Source organism: Macaca fascicularis, chromosome 3, assembly GCF_037993035.2.
Source record: "Macaca fascicularis isolate 582-1 chromosome 3, T2T-MFA8v1.1".
Lineage (NCBI taxonomy): Eukaryota > Metazoa > Chordata > Mammalia > Primates > Cercopithecidae > Macaca > Macaca fascicularis.
Genome location: NC_088377.1, coordinates 133359692 through 133385674, shown reverse-complemented (window position 1 = coordinate 133385674; position 25983 = coordinate 133359692). Strand labels below are relative to the sequence as shown.

Below are 25983 nucleotides of genomic sequence, written 5' to 3'. Positions count from 1 at the left end.
GATACAATATATAATCAGCTTATGAAAACTACGGGTGTTAGTGAGATGGAGAAGGGAGAGTAACATGGAGTCATAGTATAGAAATACGGAGAGAAAACACTAATGTTCTTACATTTATCATACCAATTTACATATAGGTAGACCTGTTGGGTAGAGCTGTCTTTTAACAGATGCCATTGTAATACAGTTCCGCTTCACAAAATTAATCCCATATCTTGATGTGACCACAACAAATTCTAGAATGAGAAACTTTCATCTGAATAGAGATATAGTATCAATCTTTTGCAGCTCTTTTGCCAGAAGTTATCATAAGGCTATGGTGGTTTTTCAGTTGCCTTTTCTGATGTAGAAAAGAGGGATCATATATATAAGCCATATTTGCTCTCTCTGTATATACATATATATATATACACACACACACATACACATATATATATACACACACACAATTTTTTTTTTTTATTAAACTGAAGATGTTAGACTTCCAAGAATTATACTTGTAGTTTTTTTAAACTGAGCTGAAGCAGTCAAATGGCAAATACGTGTTTAGGACGCAGTACCTAAAGATTCTATTACATGCATTAAACCCTAAGGATTTTTAATAATATTAATTACTTTCACAGTTATCTTATTGTATACTACCTTTTGATTGCTGATATTCCCACCCCATTGGTAAACATCAATTCGTTGTTCAGGTTGGGCTTAATTAAAAACCTAAAGTACCTCATCTTTCTCATTGTGTCAAGGTTCTGATTCTACTATGAATGTTGTACTGCTAACTTTGCTTTAAAAATTGGCTATCAATAAGGCAGTGTTAAAAAGTTCCCTTGTGTTTGCTCTCTGGGATAGGTAGGCTGACCTTGGTTCACTGAATCTAGAAGATATGAGGAGAAGAGGACAGGCTGCCAAGAAGCAAAATGCATGAGGAACATGAGTGTTATGTTAATTTCACATTTTAATTTCAGCTATTGCCCATGAATAATAAACAGGCCCCAGTCTGGGGATTGTATTATGTTCTTATGGTCCGAAAATTTCTATGATTCATTTTTGAATTTAGAAATTAGAATTATCTTTATGTAATTATATTGATTTAATTGATATATTTATTATGTAATTATTTATTATGTAATTATATTGATTTATTAAGAGTTCCTGCCATCTGGAGAGTTATTTTATATTTTTGCATTTTTCCCCTGTATCTTTTCTTTCACAGTTTCTATAAATGTCAGCCTCACTGCTTGTCTCAATCCCTAAAACACATACGTACTGCACGCACATATTTTACCATGTCCATGTAATTTCTTTTCCTTAAACGAGGGATTTCAATATACGTATTTTTAACTATAACTCTGAGTTTGTAAGCTTGTTATCAAATTGGCCTTAGGACATGGCTTAGGACATCAGCTGTGGTCATGTTATTGACTTTTCGATGAAAATGGAATTCTAAAGATTGTTTTTTATGTTTTGATTTTGTTGTCGTATCTTCTAAAAATGCTCTTCAGAGCATTTTCATGATACTGAAACGACTTCTATTATAATAATTATTCATTAGAACCCAGTAAAACCTGCAAGTACCTCCAAGCTGTAGAATGAAAGCAAGGAGTTGAAATATGATGAAAAAGGACTACCAGCAGGTGGGATGCCTACTCTGCCACCACATATGTGACTTTGGAAGTGACTTTTGCCCACACTGGCCTCAGTGTCCCTATTTATATACTAAGGATCTTGTATTACATGAACTGTAGGAATTCTCTCAGTATTATTCTAATACCTGAAGTACCTGTTTAATAGTTTTTAAAATCAGAATTCATTCTTATGTAGTAATTTGAAAGATGGCATTTCTGCAAAATTATGTTTTTCTAGTATCTCTGAGAGGTATTACTACTTTTTAATCTTCAACTTAAAGTTAATAAATATTGGAATTTTTCCTTGACAGTATCTTAGCCTGTTTCCCCCACCAAAGGAAAATCTTGGGATTATACTGATTCTTTCTTCTCAAACATACCTTTTTCCTTAAACTAAAAAGGCAAGGTCTAAGAGTAACTGTCTGAGAACCATCCTGGCTCACTTCAGTGGTGTTGAATAATAAGCCTGATAATACAGCAATTCGGTGTAATTCATTTACTTTATTCCATCTCCAAGATAACCTTAAGAAGCAACCATATTGGCCGGGTGTGGTGGCTCACGCCTGTAATATCAGCACTTTGGGAGGCTGAGGCAGGTGGATCACAAGGTCGGGAGATCGAGACTATCCTGGCTAACATGGTGAAACCTCATTCTACTAAAAAAAAAATACAAAAAATTAGCCGGGCGTGGTGGGGGCCATCTGTAGTCTCAGCTACTCAGCTACTCGGGAGGCTGAGGCAGGAGAATGGCATGAACCCGGGAGGTGGAGCTTGCAGTGAGCAGAGATCGCCCCACGGCACTCTAGCCTGGGCGACAGAGCGAGACTCTGTCTCAAAAAAAAAAAAAAAAAGCAACCATGTTTCTTCTCTTTGTCCTATTTATCGGCCAGAAACATGGGGAAGGTAGGTTCCTGAATATCGGAAGACCACACAAAATGCAAAGAAACCAGGCTCACATTTATTTTAGTGACCACCAACGCAAGTTTGGTTTGGGTGAGAAGTCCTGTGTTCTGGGTTTGATCCTTGAGGCCTCATGAGTTTCAGCCCTGCTGCTGGAAGTGTCTTGGTTTTAGCCAAACTGGGAGGAAAGTGATATTGAATACTGGTGCAGTCAACTCATTGGAACTGCTTTTCAAAGTGTTCAGGGACAGTGCCAGTGATGCTGTATTAGTTTCCTGTTGCCTTTATAACACATTAGCAGAAACTTAGTTGCCTGAAACAACAACTTACTGTCTTACAGCTGTGGAGGTCAGAAGCCTGAAATAGGTCTTACAAGGGTAAGGTGAAGTATTGGCAGTGCTTTGCTCCTTTTGGAGGCCCTAAGGGAGATTCATTCCTTGCCTTTTCTAGTTTCTGGAGGCTGCCTGCATTCCTTGGTTCCTGCCCTCTTCCTCTTAGCACTCTGATCTCTACTTCTACCATCAGAGCTTCTTCTCTGATTTTAACCCTCTTGCCTTCCTCTTATAAGGACTCATGTGATTAGATTGAGCCCATCCAGACAATCCAGGATAATCTCCCCAAGTCAAGGTCCTTAAAAATATCTGCATAGTCCCTTTTTCCATGTGAGGTAACATGTTCATATGTTCTGGATATTACGGTGTAGGCATATTTAGGGCTCATTATTCTCCCTACCACAGATTCCTTCTAGTTATTAATGTTGTTACCTGGATGTTGCCTCCTTCTGGAGGCCTTCTGAGACACCCTTAGTCCTTCATCTTCCCTGGTCATTCTCGACAGTATTTCCCTGTTTTATTAAGTCTGAGAATACTATGTTTATTTTCTAAACTTGTTTTTAACTTAATTGTTCATTTTCTGTCTCCTCTACTATCAGATAAGCTGCACAGGAGCAGAAATATGATCAGTTTTCTTCACTACTTTATCCCCCAAATCTAAATAGCTCCCAGCACTTGGTAGGCTCTCAGAAGAAGGTTATTGAATGAATCAATCTGTATACAGTCTAAAGAAGCTTGCCTTATTTTAAAGCTATGTTAACATACTCCTGTTCCTATTACTATCAATAATGCAAACATTCTTACTAAGCAGTAGTTAAGCATTCTGTCAATGGATTTTCTTTTGAATTTAAGTACATGAGTTTCTCTTTGGGACATGACTGAGATCAATAAAATAAGATACCAGATGTAAAATGGAGCTGCAGGAAAAAGAAAAGATAAGAATTAGAATTAATGCAGACAGTAAATACCTTGCCAAGAAGAATTTTAACATTACCTCGATTCAAGCTGTAATCATGGATACCAAGGTGACTAACATGTGGCCCTTGCGTTGTTCACCACAGATTTGCAGCATTAATATTTCTGATTCAAAGGAAATTGAGGTAAGAGCTTTAATAGTCCTACAAGAAGAATGGAGGAGGGAGAGGTTCATTTTAACTGAAACATCATTTCTGGTAAGCAGAGGCTCTTCCCAAAACATGGTTGTTAGCACTCTAGGAAACTCAAAGAGCTTTAGGTGGAAGGAGTGATGTTATCCATTGACATCACTTTAAAAGCAATTTTAATGGAAAGAGTGTCTTTCTGTAAGCAGTTAATTTATAACTGTTCAGTTGTTGTTCATTTATACATCCAGGGAACTGATAACAACCTTTGAATGAATCAGGCGATCAGAAGATCAACTAAATACCTGGTGCTGATCATTACTAAGGTCTTGATGTGATATTGACCTGTAGTGAGGAGGAGAGGAGGAGGCTAGACGAGGTTGAAAAGGCTTCGTGGAAGAGAGGTGCTATGCACTGAATTGTGCCCTCCCCAAATTTATATGTTGAAACTCTAACCCCCAACATGACTGCGTTTGGAGATGGGAGACCTTTAAGAGGTGATTAAGATTATATGAGGTCATAAGGGTGGGACCCTAATCCAATATGACTGGCGTCCTTATAAGAAGAGAGAGAGACACCAGGCATGTGCACTTACAAAGAAAAGGCTATGTGAGGACACAGAGAGAAAACGGCCATCTGCAGGCCAAGGAGACAGGCCTCAGGAGAAACCAAATCTACCAACACCTCAACCTTGGACTTGTAGCTTCCAGAACTGCGAGAAAATAAATTTCTGTTTAAGCCACCCAGTCTGTGGTATTTTGTTTTGGCAGTCCTAGACGACTACAGGTGGAACTTGATCTAAATCTTGAAGGATGAGTAGGGCTGTTTCTGGGAAACAGCTTTGGTGAAGGGTCTAGTTCAGAAAAGGGCTCAGCAAAATTAATGAATGAAAAAGCCACAGAAAATGTTGGAGTGAACATAGCTTTTGAACTAAAGAGCAGAAGAGAGAACTGAGTGTAGGTGGGCTATGGGTAGGTGCTTATATACCATTATGCCTGGAGTGGGGAAGGTGATTATGGAAGATCCTGAAATCCAGGGAGAAGGGTTTTTTTTTTTTTTTTTTTTTTTTTTTTTTTTTTTTTGATACAGTAGAAAATCTAGGGCTTACATTTGGGATTTTGATGAGTCAACTTTAGAAAAATCAGGGGATATGATATATGGCAGAGGTGGAAATGAAGAGTAAGGTGTGGCTCCAAGAACTACCATAAAAAAAGAAAACGAAGATTAGTTGGGGCTGGGTATTAGTTGAGAAGAGTTAGGAGTGATAGTTGAATGGCTAATGAGGCTCAGAGGTACCCAGGTGATTCTTAAGTTTTGAGGTTTTATGAGGATTAGAATGTGTTAGCAACAGAATTACAAGATTCTCCCATACCTACTTCTTTAAAATAGGAGGATAGACTTTAAAACAAGAATTATCCTTTCTTTCCAAAAAGCCTTGTTGTTAACCAGACTCTCTCCTTTCACCTAATCTCATAGTTTACTGCGTGTGAAATCCCCGGGATGGTTGAGGTCCCCTGTGGCCCCAGAGACTCCTAAGATGTCCCTTCTGGGATGCGCTTGATCTCAGGGAGCAGCATTTCTGTTGGTCTCACATACTATGTGCATTTGCTCATGTGGCTTTTAATCTCTAAAATAATGTTTGTCACATGTTTCTCGTTTTAGTGATTATACATATTTATTTTAGAGGTTTGGATACTGTGGAAACATAAACACAAAAAAATCCAATAATTTGGTGTCCTACTATTTGGATATAGCTACTGTTCATATTTGGTGAGTCGAATGGAACTCACAGTTTTGCGTCCTCCTTTCTTTTCAGTTAATTCACATGATTATTCAGTATGCAAATATTAATGCTATGGGAAACAGTATATTTTTTAGTTTAGAGTCCCTTGTGGTTTTCTCTAGGAGTTCCTAGGATAGCATAGGAAATAATGATTTTTTTTTTTTTTTTTTTTTTTTTTACACAAGAACATTTGGATGGGTGATATTGGCAGTAGATGTGCAGAGGTTCAATTTTGCTTTTAGGAAGATGTGGAAACCTTGATGAAATTATGTCTGGTAAATTAAAACTGAAATACTATTTTTAAAGTATGTTTTTGTGATAAGCGAAAAAGGTATTTTGTAGAGGTTTAGATATCTTCTTTCTAAATATATCATGTTCACCATATTATTTTATTCTCAAATTGAGCATATTTTACTTATTTTCTTTCCAAATGTACAAAACTTTATTTTAAAGAAGCTAGTCACTTAAAATCAGATAAGATGAATGAAGTGCAGTCATCTTGGAAATGAAATGCTTAACCGCTTGAGGTAAACTAAAAAAGTAGGGCACTTGTCCTCTTTGATTGGGTGGTAATCAGATTGGTGAATGCTTGGCTTCTAAGAAGATGTAAATTTTACTTTAATATGTTTTCACTTATTCTGCATTTTGAATTATTTTCTTATGACATTGTAAGTGTTTTGAAATAATCATAAGAAAGACTAATTGCCTAATTAGTATGGCTGAGTAATGAATAACCTTTTTTCTTTTTGATATTGTAGTTGACTCATGTTGACCAAGCAAGCTTCCAGGTTGATGCCTTTGGAACGTCGTTCATTCTTGATGTCGTGCTAAATCAGTAAGTGTTGAGCTGCGCTTGCTTTTGTCAGATACACATTAAATCCACTTTCTTTTCCACTTGTAAAGTTTTTTCTTGCTATATTTTACTTCATCTTCCTATACCAGTTAAATATTACATTTGAAACTATACTTGTTGACTGTAGGTTATAAAGTCTGGCAGATAGCAAGAAATGTATATTCATTTGAAATTGAGCACCTATATTAGATTTAATAATGTAAAATGAAAGGCAAGAGTTACCCCAATATTTTTTGTAAGAATATCTATAGCTTAAGTTTCCTGTGAATGACAGTAAATTATGAAAATAATACTTTGGGTATTGAAGTATCTTCCTTGAGAACAGCAGGAAAGAGAAGGTTGCACTTTTTGATTAATGATTCAGAGGACTGGCTGCATGATAGGTGATGCTAAATAATACCTGGAGTTCATTAGATGCTTTGATATGGTGGTGGATTTCTGTGAGGTTTCTGGTCCTGGGATTATCCTGTGAATACAATATAATTTTAGAAATAGTTGTCTACCTAGAATTTTAGGTTTGGAAGGTGCTTTTGATTTGTTGCTGGATTTAATCTCTTTCATTTGGTCTAAATGTAGTGTTTAATAAATCTGGTTAGTTACTGTTCACTTTTTTAAAAAAGGGTTTCTATCCTACTTCTGATCATGGGCAAGTAGGCAGATACCAGGGTTCTGCCAGGCCTATGCTTCTGAGCTGGGCAGCATTGGGCCATAGTTTTCTGGAAGCATTTCTACAACCATTCAGGAAGAAAGTCTGAGGCCAGAAATTCAGGCAAATCGACCAAGAGTGAGAATTAGAGCCTAAGTTGTCTGCAATGGGGAATCAGCTAGATGGAAGACTGTCAGTTAATTTTAAAAAGCATGTAAGAGGCAAGACTTAGGGCCATGTTATCTGGATAGGTAGCCATTAGCCACTTGTGGCTGTTTAAATTTAAATTAATTCATTCAAATAAAACTAAAAATTCTGTTCTTCAGTTGCATTAGCCATATTTTAAATGCTCAATAACCCTCTCTGCCTTCACTCCCTCATCTACTTTACTACCTAGTCTCCTTCTCTGCTTCATTTTAAAAATAATACTTATCACCATTTAATATACAGAGGAACTCTTAGGACATTGTCATTTTTATAGGTCAAAGAAGTTTGACTACCATTATTGATGCATGGCCATCTAATATTTGATATTTTGATTATTTATTTGGTCTATAGTCTTTTTCCTACTCCTAGAATGTAAGCTGCTTGAGGGCAGAGATTTTCTTTGCTTCACTGATATATCCTTAACACAGTGTAGGGGCTAAACTCCAGGCTGAGAGTCATATTGACTCAGAAACCAGAGGATAGGATTAGCCAGGAGACAGAGGTGAAATGACCAGGAGAAGAAGAGTGAAACAGCAAAAAAGAAGATAAATGTTTGAGACTAGCTACTGAAAGCCACATGTAGATACTAGGTGTGATTTGGAAAGTCAAGTTCTTAGGTCTCTATTTTAATAACTCCCTTCCATTCCTCTTTGAAATCATTGTCCCTGTTGGTAATCTGTGTTTTCTGCTTCCTGACGTTTGTAATTCCTTGACTTTTAATACTCAAACAAAGAACGGATATTTATTCATGTCCATTCTGGCCAAACTGCCTCACTTACTTTGGAGATATCCGAGTCCAAAGACTTTCTGTTCCTGAAGGAGACACACATATGGTCATACTTATCAAAGCATGAAGTTTGGAATACCGGGGTTGAAGCAAAATTTCTTTTGAGATACTGGCAGAAACCTCTATTGGGCATTTTTCTTTCTATTTCAATGCAAATTTGCAATTACAAGACATGTAAACAATTAAATAAGAGCATAAATGGAGGTAGCCTGGGCTGAGAAACATGCAGTGTGCTCATTTTTTTTTTTTGCCTGGGATCAATATTAAACATAGGTGGCAAGTAGCTGTTATCTTTATACTATAAAAATCATGATGTGATACAAAAATGTTCATCTTATTTTTATGTAGAATGTTTTTGTTTCATGGTTTTAGTTTGTGTATTGTCTTAAGTTGATTAAGGAGCAGGAACGTGAAAAACAATATGTTCTTTAAACTTTTTTTTTTTCTTATGAAGCAATTCTGGGGCTGTGGAACATACAGAAATTTTTTTTTAACTGGAGGAAAATTAAATAAGTCTATGTGTAGCTAGCTTCTGGTTGCAGAATGGATCCAATAATACATATTTTTTGATTGCAATGGCTGGAAAAGTATCATTACATAATGTTTCTTCTTAATGTTCAGTGAATAAAATTATCTATAAGTAGATTATACAAGAGTTTAACCTTTGAGTAGTAACTTCCACAGGAGGCTGATAAAAATATGGAAAGGTTAAAAATGAAAAGCACAGCCAGTTTCTGTTTCATTAAAATTATCAAGAAAAGGGTGGGGAGTAGTTTTTCTTCATGGGGTCATAGTTGTCAAATTTCACTCTTTAGGACAGATGTATTAACAAAATCAAACATATGGCCTGGTCTGGCCACACTAGTCCTGAGGCTGCATTGGACCTTTCCAGAGGTCAGCAATAAGTCTTATACTTTATTGCAAAACATTCCTCAGAAAGAAGAAAGCTCAATAAGGACATGTAACTATTATCTGAGCGATTCAGTCCAGTTTTTTTTTTCTTGTACATCTCCTGTTCTTGAAGAAGTGGATAATTAAACTGCTCCAAACAATGCAAGGATGTTAAAAAACATTTCCTTTCAGGATAACTATTTGATCCTTTGCAACAGGGGACCTGACAAAAACCATGAGTAGCCCCCCAACAAAGAAGCAAGCACTGTCTTTGGACTGTGGTTGGTTGTTTATGATGTGAAATATGTAACAATTAGAAAAAGAATCTTTTATAGCCTGCTTTTTTTGGAAGGGATTCTGTTGTACAGCTCTCAGATCTTGGATGGTCCAGTGCCTAAATTTTGAGTGTATTTTACAGATTCTCAGCTTCTTGCCTTATTTCAATAACAACGAAATGGTTTTTCTCACTGTATGATCCTTATAGCAGTCTTCTTTTCCCCCAGTTTTACAGTAAGTGGTGGGAGGACAACTAGGAACTGAAGCATGACAGATGTCAGCAGATGGGGTTGCCCCTGAAGAATGGGAGGTGGCATGGAGGTAGGGAATAGGGAGAGAGAGAAGCAGAAGCAGGGTTAGACAAGGAACTCCCAGATTCTGTTCAAAAGAGCACATTTAGTCTTGCTTTCTCTCATTTAGAGAAAGCATTTCCAATAGTTACCTCTTGCTTGCTTTACACTGTGGCCCTTGAATTTGTAGGGAAAGTAAGAATCACCATGGGTAAAAGACAGGATCTGAATTCAATGGGAATTGAAAGTTAGATCTGGAAGAGTCTCATCATGCTATATTTACAGTGTGGCTGCTGATGATGATAAAAATAAGTGATGAGGATAAGATTGTAATTAAATGATGATGTTATGTGATGATAATGAATAACAATAGATAACTCACTGTTATTAATAAATCTGTAACTGAATGCTTTGCTGTTCCACTGAATTCATTATGGTGAATATTTGTTTCCATGTACATTTAATACAAAGTTATTGTGTATAAGACAGATCTGTGTTTGGAGTAGTTTGGAATCCTTATGTTCATTTCATATATATATATACACACACACACATGCACACCCTATATATAGGAATATACATATACATATAAACATATATACATACAGATATATGTATACACACACACACACGTTTTCTAAGCTTCTAGTAATGCTAAAAGCTTCTCTAGACCCTGAAGACTTAGACTTGAGAAGAAAGGAAACAAAGACTTTACTCTTAGGGAATTTGCATCTAGCCAGAGAAACAAACAATGAACATTTTAAATAAGGTAATTTCAGAGAGTGACAGTGCCATTTATAGAGAGTGCCTGGTGTGAGGATGAAAATAGCGCCTTCGAGAATTTGTTGTCAGGGACAGGCCATCTCTAAGGAGGTGGCATTTGAAGGTAAGGGGCCCCCATGCAGGGGGAACAGCAAGGGTCAGGGCCCTGTGGCAGGAACAAGCTTAGCATGCTTGAGAGACAGAAATGTGGCTAAGGAGGTTGGAACAGGGATAGCCAAGTTATTAAATGCGGTTGGAAAAGTAGAAGGAACTAAAATATCTAGGGCCTTGTGGGCAACAGAAAGACTTTGGGTGAAAGTCTAAACAGAGGTTATTGATTTTCCCCACACCATTTGTTGCATTATTCACTCCTTCCCCTACTGGCTTATAACGTTTATTCATCAGATTCAGTTATTACATACATTTATTATTATTATTATTTTGAGACGGAGTTTTGCTGTCTTTGTCCAGGCTAGAGTGTGCAATCTCTGCCTCTCAGGTTCCAGTGATTCTTCTGCCTGAGCCTCCCGAGTAGCTAGAATTACAGTGCACCACCATGCCCAGCTAATTTTGTATTTTTAGTAGAGACAGGGTTTCTCCATGTTGGTCAGGCTGGTCTCGAACTGCTGACCTCAGGTGATCCACCTCCCTCGGCCTCCCAAAGTGCTGGGATTACAGGCGTGAGCCACCACGCCTGGCCCAGTTATTACATATTTTAATGTTTTTTCAAAGCAATGTCTTCTGAAGATCTATTCATTGATTTTTAGGGCTTAGTACCATCATACTATTTATTGTAGCTTTATAATGTGTTTTAATAGCTAGTATGGAAATACGTTCCATTATTAGTTTTCTTTTGCAAAATTTTCTTAGATCTTTTGCCTCTTTTAAAACAGAAATTCAGAATAATTTTGTCATTCTTCCTTTACTGGACTGTCACTTTATTGAATTTATTGGACTGTCACTAAACTTATATTTTAATTTGGAAAAAATAGACATTTTTACAGTGCTGAATCTTCCCATCCAACATCACAGTGTATTTTTTTAAATGTTAAGCATTCTCTTATATGTCAGTAAAATTCAGTATTTTTGTTTTTATAGGCCCTGAACATATTTTGTAGAATATTTTCCTAGGAATTGTATTTGTTTTTGTTGCTACCATGGATGTAATATTTTTCCATCATATTTCATAATTATTTATTGGTGTTATAAAGGAAAGCCATTGATTTGTGTTGCACCTTATTGAACTTTCTTATTTTTGCTAATGGCTTTTTATTGTTTCTCTTAGGTTTGAATGTAACATTCTAGTTTGACAATAACATGAATGGCAAATCATTGGAGTTTTTCTTTTCAAAATGTTGCTTACTACTATTTCCTACCTTAACTCTTTTTCTAAAAGTTTCTGAACTGTATAATTTGGTAATAATAGCATTTTTATATTGTGTTTTTTTGGTAATAATAATAACTCTTGTTCATTGTTAAGTAAGTAGAGTGTTGATTATTGATTTGTGAGAGCTAGTCTTTATTTGTTAAAGCAGTATCTTTTATATTTTAAGGAATAGGTATTAGATTTTATTGAATGTTTGTCTAGTCAGTTAAAGCTTCCAGGGCTAGTCGGCTTTCCCATCGGTGACACTAACCCTCCACAACAAGGCCTTTAGGTAGGTTTGGATTTTATCAGTGGACCTGTTATTATGATTTATTATATTAATGTTTCCCATTATTAAAAATTATTCTCAATGCCGATAATAAACTTGACTTTGTCATGTTGGATAATTCATTGTTTTGTCCCATATGTTGCTGGCTTCTCTGGTTGTAACTATGAAGTAGAATTACCATTCCTATTTTTTATCTTAGTTATTATGGCACAAGCCCCTGCTGACATTCTTGGTGTAAATTAATTATATTCCCTAAGTGTTTCCTTTAACTATTTCTGAGATTGGTCTCTAGCTTTTAATTTTATAATCACATTCCTGCCACTGATAGATCCCCCTGCAGAGACCTGCAGACAGCTGGTCTGCTGGGCAGTTTCCCTTCACTAGTGATGCCTGCTAACATCTGCCAGAGTGGTTTCTTGAAGAACCCACAAGCCCAAACCTATCTACAGGCCTTGTTGTGGAGGGTTGGTGTCACCAATGGGAAAGCTGACTAGTCCTGGAAGGTTTTTAAGACAGAAATCTTTGATAAATAATTTTTTTATGTCTATTGATATATTCACGTTTTTCTACTTGTTTTTGAGCCCAACTTTGAGAAATTATAGTTTTGCAAGGAATTGTCCACACCATGGAGTGTTTTACCTTTATCCATATTTATCTGTGTGTGCTTCTCGGAAAATAATTTCTAAAATTTCCCCTGTTCCTGTTCTTATATCCTCTTTCTGAATCCTATTTTTATTTGTGGTTATCTTACCAAATATATAAACTTTTAGGACCTTTTTTTTTTTTGAGACAGGATCTCGCTCTGTCACCCAGTCTGGGAGTGCAATGGCCTGATCTCGGCTTACTATAGCCTCAACTCCCTGGGCTCAAGCAATCCTCCCATCTCACCCTCCTGAGTAGCTGGGACTACAGGTCTGCACCAACATGCCTGGCTAATTTTTGTATTTTTAGTGGGAAACAGGGTTTTACCATGTTGCATAGGCTAGTCTCGAACTCAAATGATTGCCTGCCTCAGTCTCCCAAAATGTTGAGATTACAGACATGAGTCACCACACCTAGCTTAGGAACATATTTATTGTGTACAATGAAATAGTTTTTATTTTTTTAAATAATTTTATTGGCTGGGCGCAGTGGCTCACGCCTGTAATCCCAGCACTTTGGGAGGCCAAGGCGGGTGGACCATGAGGCCAGGAGACTGAGACCATCCTGGCTAACATGGTGAAACCCCATCTCTACTAAAAATACAAAAAAATTAGCCAGGCATGGTGGCGGGTGCCTGTAGTCCCAGCTACTCGGAGGGCTGAGGCAAGAGAATGACGTGAACCCCAGAGGCAGAGCTTGCAGTGAGCTGAGATTGCGCCACTGCACTCCAGCCTGGGCGACAGAGTGAGACTCCATCTCAAAAAAAAAAAAAAATTTTTTTTTATATTTCATAAAAGTCACCCATTTCAAGTATACAATTCAGTGATTTTCAGTACCTTTACTGAGTGGTGCAGCAATTACCAAAATTCAATTTTTAAATAATTTTCATTTCTCAACAAGATTGTTTATTGCCATTTACATGTAAACCTCATTCCTGGTCCCAGCCCAACGCAATCACTAATCTACTTTCTGTCTTTATAAATTTGTCTTTTCTGGACATTTCTTATAAAGGGAATTATACACTATGTATTCTTGTATCTGGCTTCTTTTACTTGGCATGTTTTTGAAGTTCATCTGTGCTGTATGTATCAGTTCATTCCTTTTATTACTAAATATTATTTCATTGTATTGATATATCACATTGTGACTACCCATTCACCTGATGGTGGACATTTGGGTTTTTTCTAGCGTTTGGCTAGTATGAATAATGTTGCTATGAACAATCTGTCTGTGAAGTCTTTGTGTTCCTAGATGTTTTCATTTCTCTTGGATAGATACCTAGAAGTAGAATGGTTGGATCATATGGTAGTTTTATGCTTTGAGAAATGCTAAGCTATTTTCCAAAGTGGACTTTTGATTTTTTAAAATGGTGCTATAATAGCTGTTTTTCTATAAATTCTATTTTGCAGGAGGGATGATGTCAAGTATAAATAGTTACTAAGGCTTCAGGTTTTCAGTTTCATGTCTCCTGCAAGTCTGGAAAGAGTTCCATACTTCTCATGGCTATGATCTTATGTTTTTGATTTATAATAAAACTCTACTTTGAAATCTATGTTGAACTTTTGAAACTTTTTAAGGGGTGGGATTCTACTATTGGTGGAATACCTTAAGGAGCATGACAGAGGTATGGCCAATGGCACTGAGAGTGCAATGGAGCTTTATTGAACAGAAGTATACTATCTGCTGGAGATTGTTATAGATCATTTTTCTACAGACACTAACCTTTGCTCATTGTATATTTTTACATTGTAACTGATGAAAAGTAATTTACTTTAAATACTTTTAAAATATTGAAGCCTAACATATATACCAAATAAGTAACATACATGAATAATTTTTTTTTTTTTTTTTTTTTTTTTTTTTGAGACGGAGTCTCACTGTGTCTCCCAGGCTGGAGTGCAGTGGCGTGATCTCGGCTCACTGCAAGCTCCGCCTCCCGGGTTCACGCCATTCTCCCGCCTCAGCCTCCCAAGTAGCTGAGACTACAGGCGCCCGCCACCACGCCCTGCTAGTTTTTTGTATTTTTAGTAGAGACGGGGTTTCACCATGTTAGCCAGGATAGTCTCGATCTCCTGACCTCGTGATCCACCCGCCTCGGCCTCCCAAAGTGCTGGGATTACAGGCTTGAGCCACCGCGCCTGGCTGAATAATTTTTAAATAATTATTGAGAACCAGAATAATTATTAAGATAACTCTACCCAGATATGAAACATTACCAGTGTTCCACAATCCTCCAGTGTACACTCTCCCTCCCCACTATTGGAAATAATCACCCTGACTTCTGTGATAATCAGTTCAGTGATTTTTCTTTATAGTTTTATCACTTATATATCCATCCCTAAACAAAAGGTACATTTATTTTTCCCTTTTTTTTTGAGACAGAGTCTCTCTCTGTAACCCAGGCTGGAGGGCAGTGGTGCCATCTCAGCTTACTGCAACCTCCGCCTCCCAGGTTCAATTGATTCTCATGCCTCAGTCTCCCGAGTAGCTGGGATTACAGGCGCTTGCCATCACACCCAACTAATTTTTTTTGTATTTTTAGTAGAGACAGAGTTTTGCCATGTTGGCCAGGCTGGTCTCAAACTCCTCACCTCAAGTGATCCACTTGCCTTGGCCTCCCAAAGTTCTGGGATTACAGACGTGAGCCACTGCGCCCAGCCTTTCTCCTTCTTTTAAAATAATTGAATGCAGAATGGACTTGTGGATTTTTATTTATGTGATATTTACACTCAATTTCAATCATGTTTCTTTGTGATATTCAAATTTTTCTAAAGTTGGCTTATAGAAGCCCTTTTGATTTCTGTTTTTTTGACATAATCCTATTAATCTTTAAGTGCTTCTTTGTATTCTGGGACAGGAAGAGAGCCTTCTTGCTTTCTGGGACAATCAGATTGACTTTTTATTATATCTTAGAATTGATTTCTAGTTTTTTATGATGACTAGTTTATAGACTAATCTTTGTCTTCGTTTCCGTGTTTCAGTTGTTTATTATCAACTTAACTTATTGTATTAAAAAATGCCAAAGACTGACAGCTATCACTACTCTTATTTTTAATCAAGTATTGAACCAACACACAAATCAGTGACAAGCATTTCAATTCTTTGACTTTTGGGTGGATTGCTTTGCACATATTAATTAAATTGAGTGAAATATAAGATCTCAGAAATAGCTGTTTTTAGAATGCCGTGGTAGTTAACTATAGTGAGTTTGAGGTGGTAATCAGGATTTTAAAGAAACATTAGAATTTTAAAGGGGTAAGTTCTTACTCTTCTCAAGATTGAAACACTCTTAAAACTCACTAGTGAAATCCTTAATCTGTTTTTCTCTCACAACTGAAAGACATTTGATCAGAGATAAGTGAACCTTAATCAGATTCAGCTCAGATCAGAGAAATTATCTCTGTGTTCAAGCCACTCTTGACCATTTAGAGGAAACAGATATTTATCTGGTGATCTGTAATGCGAGATGGTATCAACCCAGGGAAAGAATGAGCAATCTTGCCTGGTTAAAGGGCTTCTGATAAAGTTTCATAGAAAAATTGGTGTTCTTTGTGGCTTTCAAAACTGTGTAAGATTTTGCTACAGCAGGGTTATCTAAAGCAGAGGAAAGAGATGGAACATGGATATAGTGATATGAAAGTGCCCCCGGAGAGTTATATGAAGTTCAGGGGCCTGGGGAGGGCTGGGAGACTAAGAATACCTTGTTTGGTTGGGGCCTAGGGAAGGTGTTGATGACTCCACTAACAAAGGTGTTGATGGCTCCACTAACAAAGGGGAACTTCATTTCGTTGGTAATGGAGGACTGTCAAGGTTTTTAAGTGAATGTTAAGGTTAGTACATTTTTCAGGAAGGTAACTTTGATAGCGGTATGGAAGTTTGATTAGTCATGAATATAGACACTTGATATGTTTTGAAATATTGAATAAGAAGCTTACTTTGATTCGTGGTTTTGATTATCAAAATAATTCCTGATTTCCATAGGTGGTATTCATTTTTAGTTCTACTATAAGTGGAGATTTTGCTTATTCTTATTATTGCTTACTTATTCATAAATTGTTTTTCTATAGCACACTTTCATAATGCTTTGGACTGAAAGTAACAAAAAAAGTCTGACTCAAGGATCTTGAAAGGAGATTCATGATCTCCTATAACTGTAAATCCAGAGGTTGTGCAGCCCCAAGTGTGACTCCAGCCATGCTACTTTGTCATTCTTGGGTCCAGAGAAGACAAAAAGACCACGTCTTCCTCTGACTCATTGTAGGGAACCAGGGAACCTTTTCACCAAAACTTCAGGGGTCTTATTGGCCAGAACTGGGTCAAAACTCCTCTTAAACTTTGGTAAAGAAAAAGGTACCGCTGTGATTAGTTGATACTAGTCAGGATTACCCCAGAAATGGGGTGAGTTCACCTTTCCCCGAGTCATATAGGAGAAGAGAGGATCACTGACCAAACAAGGGATCTATTGACTAGTGGCATATGGGGTGGATATTGGAGAGATATCCAGAGGGTCTGCCAAAGAGAATTTTGGTAAAGGTAACCTTGAGGAATAAATAGACTTGAGTGCTATTGTGGTACTGCTGCTGAGTTCATTCCACAGCCTTGCTGAAATGAGAACCCTCTGTCTAATAAATGTATACCCCTTTACACTTGATCCAACAGGTGCTCCTTTTATCAAAAATAATGAGGCATGCAACAGTAAAACCTGGGAATTCGTATTGAATTTTATTTATTGGTTATCTTTATATATCTTATTATTCATCCCCACTGAGATCCTGTAATAAATTGCTTTAATTTTTTTTTCATTTTAGTAACTTCTACTGTAAATAGAAGAATAATTAAATTAGAAGTATTGAATGTCAGACTGTGCAAGAATAGCCCTGGGCACACTGTGAAATTCAGTTCTTCAGCTGACTTACTCTGGACACCACCTGAACCTATAGCTTCCCTCTGTCAGAAAGTCAGTATGCCTCAGGCCATTCCAAAGGTCCTTCCATCACCTTACCTGTCACGTGCATTCTCTTCTTCCTTCTGCTGTGCAGTGTGGTCACCCTGATATCTTGGTTCTGTTGATTACCTCTTCTCTGATAAATCAATTCATGAAGATAAATTGGTTGGTTCTAGCCCCCTTCTCAGTCCATGTATGTGACTTCTTGGAGATATTCTTGCCTCTTTGGGGTAACTCAAAGGATTGACTCCAATAGGTGATATTTTAGGATAGGGGAAGATTTTGAGTACTATGATGTCTCTTAAACTTCACTGTTCAAAAAGCGATATATACACAGAACTAGCCCTACTAAAAGGGTTATTTGAGCCCATGAAGCCATATTTACACTAGACTACTCAGAGAAATTCCATACATTAAAGCAATAATCATTCGGAGAAAAAACAAAATCAGCTTATTAATAAATAATAAAATTGTTTATAATCAGTAATAATCATGAAAGTGTCTGAATTTTCTGATATAAAGAATATACTAAAAATCCCTCTTTTTACAAAAATTATGTTGTGGCTTTGTTTCACGTTGTGAAAATGGTTACTGTCATTCTTTAGCCAAACTTTGACTGTGGAGATCTGATAGCCTTGTTGTCACTTGAGTAACCTTTTTCCCCATTACTTTCTCCCTTTCTGGATCTAATTTTGATGTGGGTCTAATTCATATCTCTTCTTTTTAAAGTGTTCTTTTTTTTTCTGATCCCACCCTGATTCCTCCTGTAGGCTATAGCTCAGATTATAACAGACAACAAAGCTTAATAGAGGTCACAGAAACTTCCAGTTCTCACTTTGCTATGTACCTTGCATTTAAAGTGTGTAATCACAGAAACTGCCAAGTTTATCACACAAGTGGGTCTTCTTCAATGCCCATGTGGTGAAATGGCTTTGAAACAGCTTTCTAGCATGTATTTTTTAAGGGCTTTTAGTTAACTGGTAACACATAGCTATGGATGTGAATACCAAAGGATTTAGAGAAAGAACAGATATCAGTCTATCCTTCCCTCTGCAAAAATGATCTTGGGAATCTAAGTGCCTGGATGGAGTGGCATAGGATTTTCTCTCATGAACACCGTTGATTGCTATTAGGCAGTGTCTAGAAGGGCTTTCCTTTTGATACGCTTTTCCAAAGCTAACACAGGCCATAAATTAGCGTGCAAACCCAAGGACATCTTACCTTTTGTGACGGGTTATCCCAGTCATGCAAACCACTGGGCTAGGAAAACAGTTAAATGAGGAAGACATGGTGGAAACTATGTCTTCCTCATTTAACTGTTTTCCTAGCCCAGTGGTTTCAACCCTGGCTACACATCATAATAACCTGGGGAATTTAAAAAACTCCCAATACCTGGGTCCCTTCCTACTCCGATAGACCAGATAGTGCAGTGGTTTTCCAGAGTGGTCCCTGGGACCAGCAGCATCATCGTGGGAAACTTCTTAGAAATGCACATTCCAGGTTCTCACCCAGACCTACTGAATCAGAATTGCTGATGGATGGGACCTAAAAAACTGTGCTTTTAGAAGCTCTCTGGGTTATTTGGTTCAAGTTTGAGAGCCACTGATCTAGTGTTTTTCTGCATGACATTCACCTGCTATAGTTTTTTCTCACTATCTTGATGTAGTCCAAACCTCAACCCTACACCGATATGCCACTCATTCCCTTACAGATATTTGAATAGGAATGTTTTTAAAATTCAATAATTAAAACTGTTCTTACTTATATTCTAATAAACATAGTGTCTTCTGGATAAATACTGTTGAAAACCATGACCAGATGTTTGTTTGTTCTAAACATGTTTGGCCATTATGAATAACATCAAAGAAGATTCCTACTGGGCCCTCTGTAACTTTCTGTGACCTGAGATATTGCATTCTTAATCTGGAAATGTGTTAATTAGCTACTCAGTCAGTCACTACAGGTTTATTTTGCAATAATATGGACATGGCCGTGGCACCAGGTTATTGGGATTTTAGATCCAATAGGAGGCACAACTTTCTAGAAGTTTGTAATCATGGGGGCAGGAAAGGCAGCACAACAGGAAACCTCTGGCAATAGATGTGCTGGTTGGCTGGTTAATGTACTGTGTACTTTGTGATGTCTTAGCTTTGGCTTCCATAACAAAAATACCATAAGGACTGGGTGGCTTAAAAACAGAAATGTATTCCTTACAGATCCAAAGGCTGAGGAGTCCAAAATCAAGGTATAGGCTGATTCTGTCTTGTTGAGGGCCTTCTTCCTAGTTTGCACATAGCTACCTTCTTGCTGTATCCTTGAATGACAGAGAGAAAAATAGTTTTTCATGTCTCTTCTTCTAAGGGCATGAATTCCAATCTACTGTCATGACCTAATCACTTCTCAAAGGTCCCAGCTCCTGATATAATCACATTGGAGGTTAGGATTTCCACATCTGAATTTGAGGGGGAAGCAAGCATTCAGTTCATAACACTGAAGGGAATGTTATTGGGACATGCAGCCTCCCAAAGTGATCAATGTGAGGTTCATATAGTAAAAGGTTTACCCCATAAATTCTGGGGTCACGATACCTTGTATTTGTTGTGCCAATTGTGGATATTTGATTAGATGGTATCTGTATCAACATGAGAGGCAGTGTTACCAAATCGGTTCACAGCATAGACTTTGTAGCCAGGCTGCCTGGCTTTATCCCACTTACTGTGTGATCTTGGGTAAGTCGGTTAACTGCTCATTGCCTAGATTTATCCACTTGTGAAATAAGAGTGGCAGTAGTGCCTATTTTATTGGGTAGCTGACAGGTTTAATGAGTTAATGCATATGAAACACCAAAAACAGTGCTTGGCATGTGGAGGTGCTCAGTAAGTGTTTAGTTATTATTAGCTAACAGAGGCCCTTTCCTTTAAAGGGTTGCCATGAGTTCAGCTGTCTTGAAGGAACTGTTTAACTCTGAAAACGTTAGGACTGAAAGGGAGTTAGGCAGTGAGATTACTATTGGGGTTTGTTTGTTTGTTAAAAGCATATCTAATAAGGTTTTACTAAAAGTTTCAAAGCCGTATTCATGTTTATTAACTTGGTAAACCTACTGACTATATTTAAAGAACAGAAATAAATAGTTCTGAATCTCTTCAGTGCAATTTTAAAACCCCCGAAGCTCGGAAAGCAGTAGTAACATTTTGTAAACTTGGAGCACCTCATTTGGCAATAAAAGCCTCACGTAATATGCATGAATTAGTTTTGTATTGCTGCTGTTAACTTTAGCTGCTTAAACCAATACACATTTATTATCTCATAGTTTCCATGGGTCAGAAGTCTGGGTACAGTGAAGCTCAGATGGATTCTCTGCCTAGAGTCTCACAAGCCTGAGTCATCTGGTCTATGCTTCTGTGTAGAGGCTCTGGAGAAGAATCTACTTCCAAGCCTTTTTAGGTTGTTGGCACAATTCAGTTCCTTGAGATTATAGCTGAGGCTCCCACTCCTTTGCTGGCTGTTGGCCCTGGATTATTGCAGGGGCTGCCTGCATTCCCTGTGTGGTGGTCCCCTTCCTCCACTTTCAAAGGCAACAGGGGTCAATCAAGTCCTTCACAGGCTTTGAATCTCTCAAACCTCCCCTTTTGCCTCATCTCTCTTCTGCTATCTTCCTCCACCATATCTTTCCCACCAACCCTTCTGCCTTCCTCTTCTGCTTCTAAGGGCTTGTATCAGTCAGGGACAGGACTAATAGGATAGATGTATGTATGAAAGAGAGTTTATTAAGGAGTATTGACTCACGGGATCATAAGGTGAAGTCCCATAGTAGGCCATCTGCAAGCTGAGGAGCAAGGAAGCCAGTCCTAGTCCCAAAACCTCAAAAGTAGGGAAGCTGACAGTGCAGCCTTCAGTCTATGGCCGAAGGCCTGAGAGCCCCTGGCAAACCACTGGTGTATGTCCGAGAGTCCCAAAGCTGAAGAACTTGGAGTTTGATGTTCGAAGGCAGGAAGCATCCAGCACAGGAGGAAGATGGAGGCTGGAAGACTTAGCCAGTCTAGACCTTTCAGGTTCCACTACCTGCTTTTATCCTAAGCACACTTGCAGCTGATTAGATGGTGCCCACCCAGATTGAGGGTGGGTCTGCCTCTCCCAGTCCACTGACTCAAATGTTAATATCCTTTGGCAACACCCTTACAGACACGCCCAGGAATAATACTTTGCATCCTTCAATCCAGTCAAGTTGACACTCAATATTAACCATCACAGGGCTCATGGGATTACATAAGACCCCTTCAGACAATGCAGGGGAATATCCCTATTTTTTTTTTTTTTTTTTTGAGACAATCTTGCTCGGTTGCTCAAGGTGGAGTGTAGTGGCACAATCTCAGCTCGCTCAACCTCCGCCTCCCGAGTGCAGGTGATTCTCCTGCCTCAGCCTCCCAAGTAGCTGCAACTACAGGTGTGCACCACCATGCCCGGCTAATTTTTGTATTTTTAGTAGAGACCAGGTTTCACTATGTTGGTCAGGCTGGTCTCGAACTTCTGACCTCGTAATCTGCCCACCTTGGCCTCCCAAAGTGCTGGGATTACTGTTGTGAGCCACCACGAGAATCTCCCTATTTTAAACTCAGCTTGTTAATACCCCTGATTCCATCTGCAAAGTCTTTTCATGGAGCACCCAAATTAGTGTTTGCTTAAATAGGGAATGGGAATCTTGGGGGACATCTTGAGAATTCTGCCTACCATCATACATTAGACTATTTATAGTCTTTACTTATCCCACTTAGCATGAACATCATTTGGTACAGAAATATTAATATGTTTGATTAAAGGTTGCTCTCCTTCATTCTGCTGGGAGCATTATGTAATATATGATATGTGCATATCATTACCTTTCTAAAATTAAACAATTTCTCAACTCTAAAACACATCTGGCCCCAAGGGTTGTTGAAGAGATTGTGGACACGTTATAAAAAGTTACTGGTGGAAGATATTTTTGAAAGCATTTATATTTATATTTTAAAATACTGTGAAGTGGTACATGTGTAGCACCCACTACTTGAGAGAAAGGATGTTAATGTGCTCTCCAGATTTAAATTTAGAGAACTAAAAGGGATATGGAAGACAGACTCACTATTTTAAAGATTCAGAAAAAGGTATCAGTATTACAGATAAGAATGGAAAAAGATGGAAGGTAACATTTATGAAATAGTATACTATTCATTTATACACAATCACACAACATAGCTGTGTGTGGGGTGTATGTGTCATTTAATCCTTATGATCTATGTGGGGTGTTATTTTCCCCATTTTACATCTGCTAGAATCTAGAATCAGGAAGACTAATTTGCCAAGGGTCACATGGCTAGTTAGCATGTTGAACTGGAATTTGAACTTTGTTCTGACTTTAAAAATCTGCTTTCTCTGTTCATCGAAAAATGGTGGCAGATCTGGTATTTAAACTCTAATCTTCTGTCTCACCCTAAAAACACTCAGATAGTTGTTTTTAATACATAATTACAGATTTACAAGTACCTTTTGAAATATTTACATTTTAAAACTTAGAGAGGAAACTTACGATACTTGTTCTGTTATCAGAATTGATTTGGATTTATGATATCAGTTATATGGGATTAAAATTTTCTGTTATTTCAGGATCTTTTAAACAATTATTTGAACCTTAAGATTAGATTCTCAATTGAATATTTTATTCTTGGATAAATTATTTATTAAAAATTATTTGCCTGCTTGGTGCAGTGGCACATACTTGTCGTTCCAGCTATTTGGAAGGCTGAGGTGGGAGGATCACTTGAGACCAGGAGCTCCAGGCTGTAGTGTTCCATAACTGCACCTGTGGATTCACCATTGTGCTCCAGCCTGGGCAACCTAGTGAGAGCACATCTCTAAAACAAACAAAAAAAGTATTTGCCATAAAATTCCATCTGTCAAAATGACAGAGTTTACCAATATGACATTCGTTATTAAATGCTCTAAATAGTATATTTTCCAATAATGGAATATGTCTACATTCAGTATTAAGTAATCTCTCATTATTCTTTAGATCTCTAGTTTGTTATTCCTTCTATATAAAATATTCTCTTTTAAAAAATAAACAACTCCCCTGCTGTTTTATGTTTAAACTCCTCCTTGCTGTTTTGGTCTCTGTTTTCTTCATGTAGTAAAGTGTTGACAGCAACAGTACAGAGAGATAAAAATATACATCAATTAGAGCAGCAAATCACAGTGTAGTTTTCAAGCTAAGTATTTTAGTTATGGCATGAGAAACACAGCTGTAATAAGTGTCTCAATAGGAGTTTCTTTTGAATTGTTACTAAAATTGTATTTCATTGTTTTTTATTTTATGATTGTCCTAGTGGATTAAAAAAAGTGGAATAGGCATGCATATTCAGGATTGTGCATCACTTTGAAAAATAAATATGAAGTAAAGACTAGTTATTTTACTAATGTCTTCATTCTGTTCCTTTATTCTGTTTTTATAGCCACAAAGACAATATTCTAGTTTTGCATTATTTATTATAATAAATTTTTTAAAATCTTGGTTTTTCAGGACTAACTTTATGATTCAACAAAATAAATTACAGCTTATATAACATGAATTCCTTAACAAAAATCATGTTACAAATGAAGCTCTGAGATGGATACCAGTACTGATGATGAGAATATGAATATTTTTCCATTTAGACTGAAGTTTAGGAAAATTCATAATTTTTCAGCAGGAGTGAATACAATTTTATTAACTTATATACTAGGAAATAAAGAAGTGGAATGACTAAGAGGAGAGAAATAGGCTTTGTTTTCACCTTGGCCTTGAGGACAGTTTCTGTCCATTTCTTTTGTTTGCTGTTTATGGTTTGCTTTTGTTTTATAGACAAATTCCAGCTCAGGCACTATGATTGCATTATCATGCAATTGTTTCTATCTTTTGGGGCTAAGAAGAATTGAGATTGGTTGGATTTTATGTGATATCGTCCCAAAAAGGTACTTCATACTCTGGTACATCTGTCTTTCAGACAAAAGGTATAGAAACACATGCAGGAAAATAGTATATGGGTTAAATATTTCTTATCCAAAATGCTTGGGGACAGAAGTGTTTGGATTTTAAATTTTTTCAGATTTTGGAAGATTTGCATATATGGCACCAAATTCTAAACATGAAATTCATTTATATGTACCTTACAAACATAACCTGAAGGTAATTTTATACAATCATTTTGATAGTTTTGTGCATAGAACAAAGTTAGTGTTAGGCACTTACATGTGGAATTTTACACTTATGGTATCATGTTGATACTCAAAAGTTTTGAATTTTGGATTTTAGGATTAGGCATGCTCAATCTACATAAGCTTTTGGCCAAGACAGTATGGAAAGCAGTAGAAACTCAAAAGCTAATATTGAGGAATAAGTAATTATCTCTTATTTAGAGATCTGACATATCATTGTCTCTTGAGAGTGGGATCAAGGCTCCCTAATTTTATAGGCCTGTGTTTATATCTGGGGAGGGTGCTTATTCCAAAATGAGAGGATGGCATTTTGAGGTTTAAGGTCAGAACTGATGTGTGGCCCACTGTGTGCTGCCACTTAATAACTTTGTTTTTAAGACAGTGATTATTTCCCCCTTGTCATGGTGGCCTAATAATGCCCCTAATTCTCCTGTTACTAGCAGGTGAGAACTGGCAAGGTGAGACAAGCAGGAGTAAGCATACTGGAAGTTTCTATAATATGTTTATAGAAAAGTAAAACTTATGATTGAGTAGGGATATAAAAGACCCAGGCTTGAGTTGCAGCTCTGTAACTTACTAGTTACATAACCTTGGCCATGCTGTGTCATCTCTCTGGAGGTCAGGGTTTTTTTTTACTTTAAAATGGCAAATGTTCTTGTTCTACTTGACCTGGCAGAGTTGTTGCAAAAGCCTAATGTTATCAACTTTGCCAAGTAGTCAAATATGATGCGTATCATTTGGGAATCTTTCAGTTGCAAATAACAAAAATTTAACTCAAATTTGCAAAGGAAAAAGGAATGTATTGACTTGTGACAGAAATCTAGCGTAGTTCTGGTTTTTGGTCTCTAGGACTCTGTTGCTCTCTATCTTTAGTTTCTAACTCAATGTGTCTGGCTAGGATACCTTCAAGCATAATTTCAGAAGGGAGGACTGCCTGCCTCTGTCTCAGTGTATCACTGAGTCTCACTGTCTGGAACCAGCTTTGAGTGAATAACAGGCCCATTCCTGAATCAGGCATCCTAACCAGGAAATATGGCATGGCCCTTGACTGAGGCCGGGTAC

The 25983-nt window shown here is 37.4% G+C and overlaps 1 protein-coding gene across 26 annotated transcripts in view; it reads left to right on the top strand.

Moving 5' to 3' along the window:
- Nucleotides 1-25983, top strand: part of ADAM22 (ADAM metallopeptidase domain 22) — a 245780-nt gene that overhangs the window by 29837 nt on the left and 189960 nt on the right. For all 26 annotated transcript variants that reach the window (XM_065542383.2, XM_045388728.3, XM_045388726.3 and 23 more), the window contains one exon: nt 6499-6575. In XM_065542383.2, coding sequence (XP_065398455.1) covers nt 6499-6575 — 77 coding nt within the window. The remainder of the gene's footprint in view (nt 1-6498; nt 6576-25983) is intronic.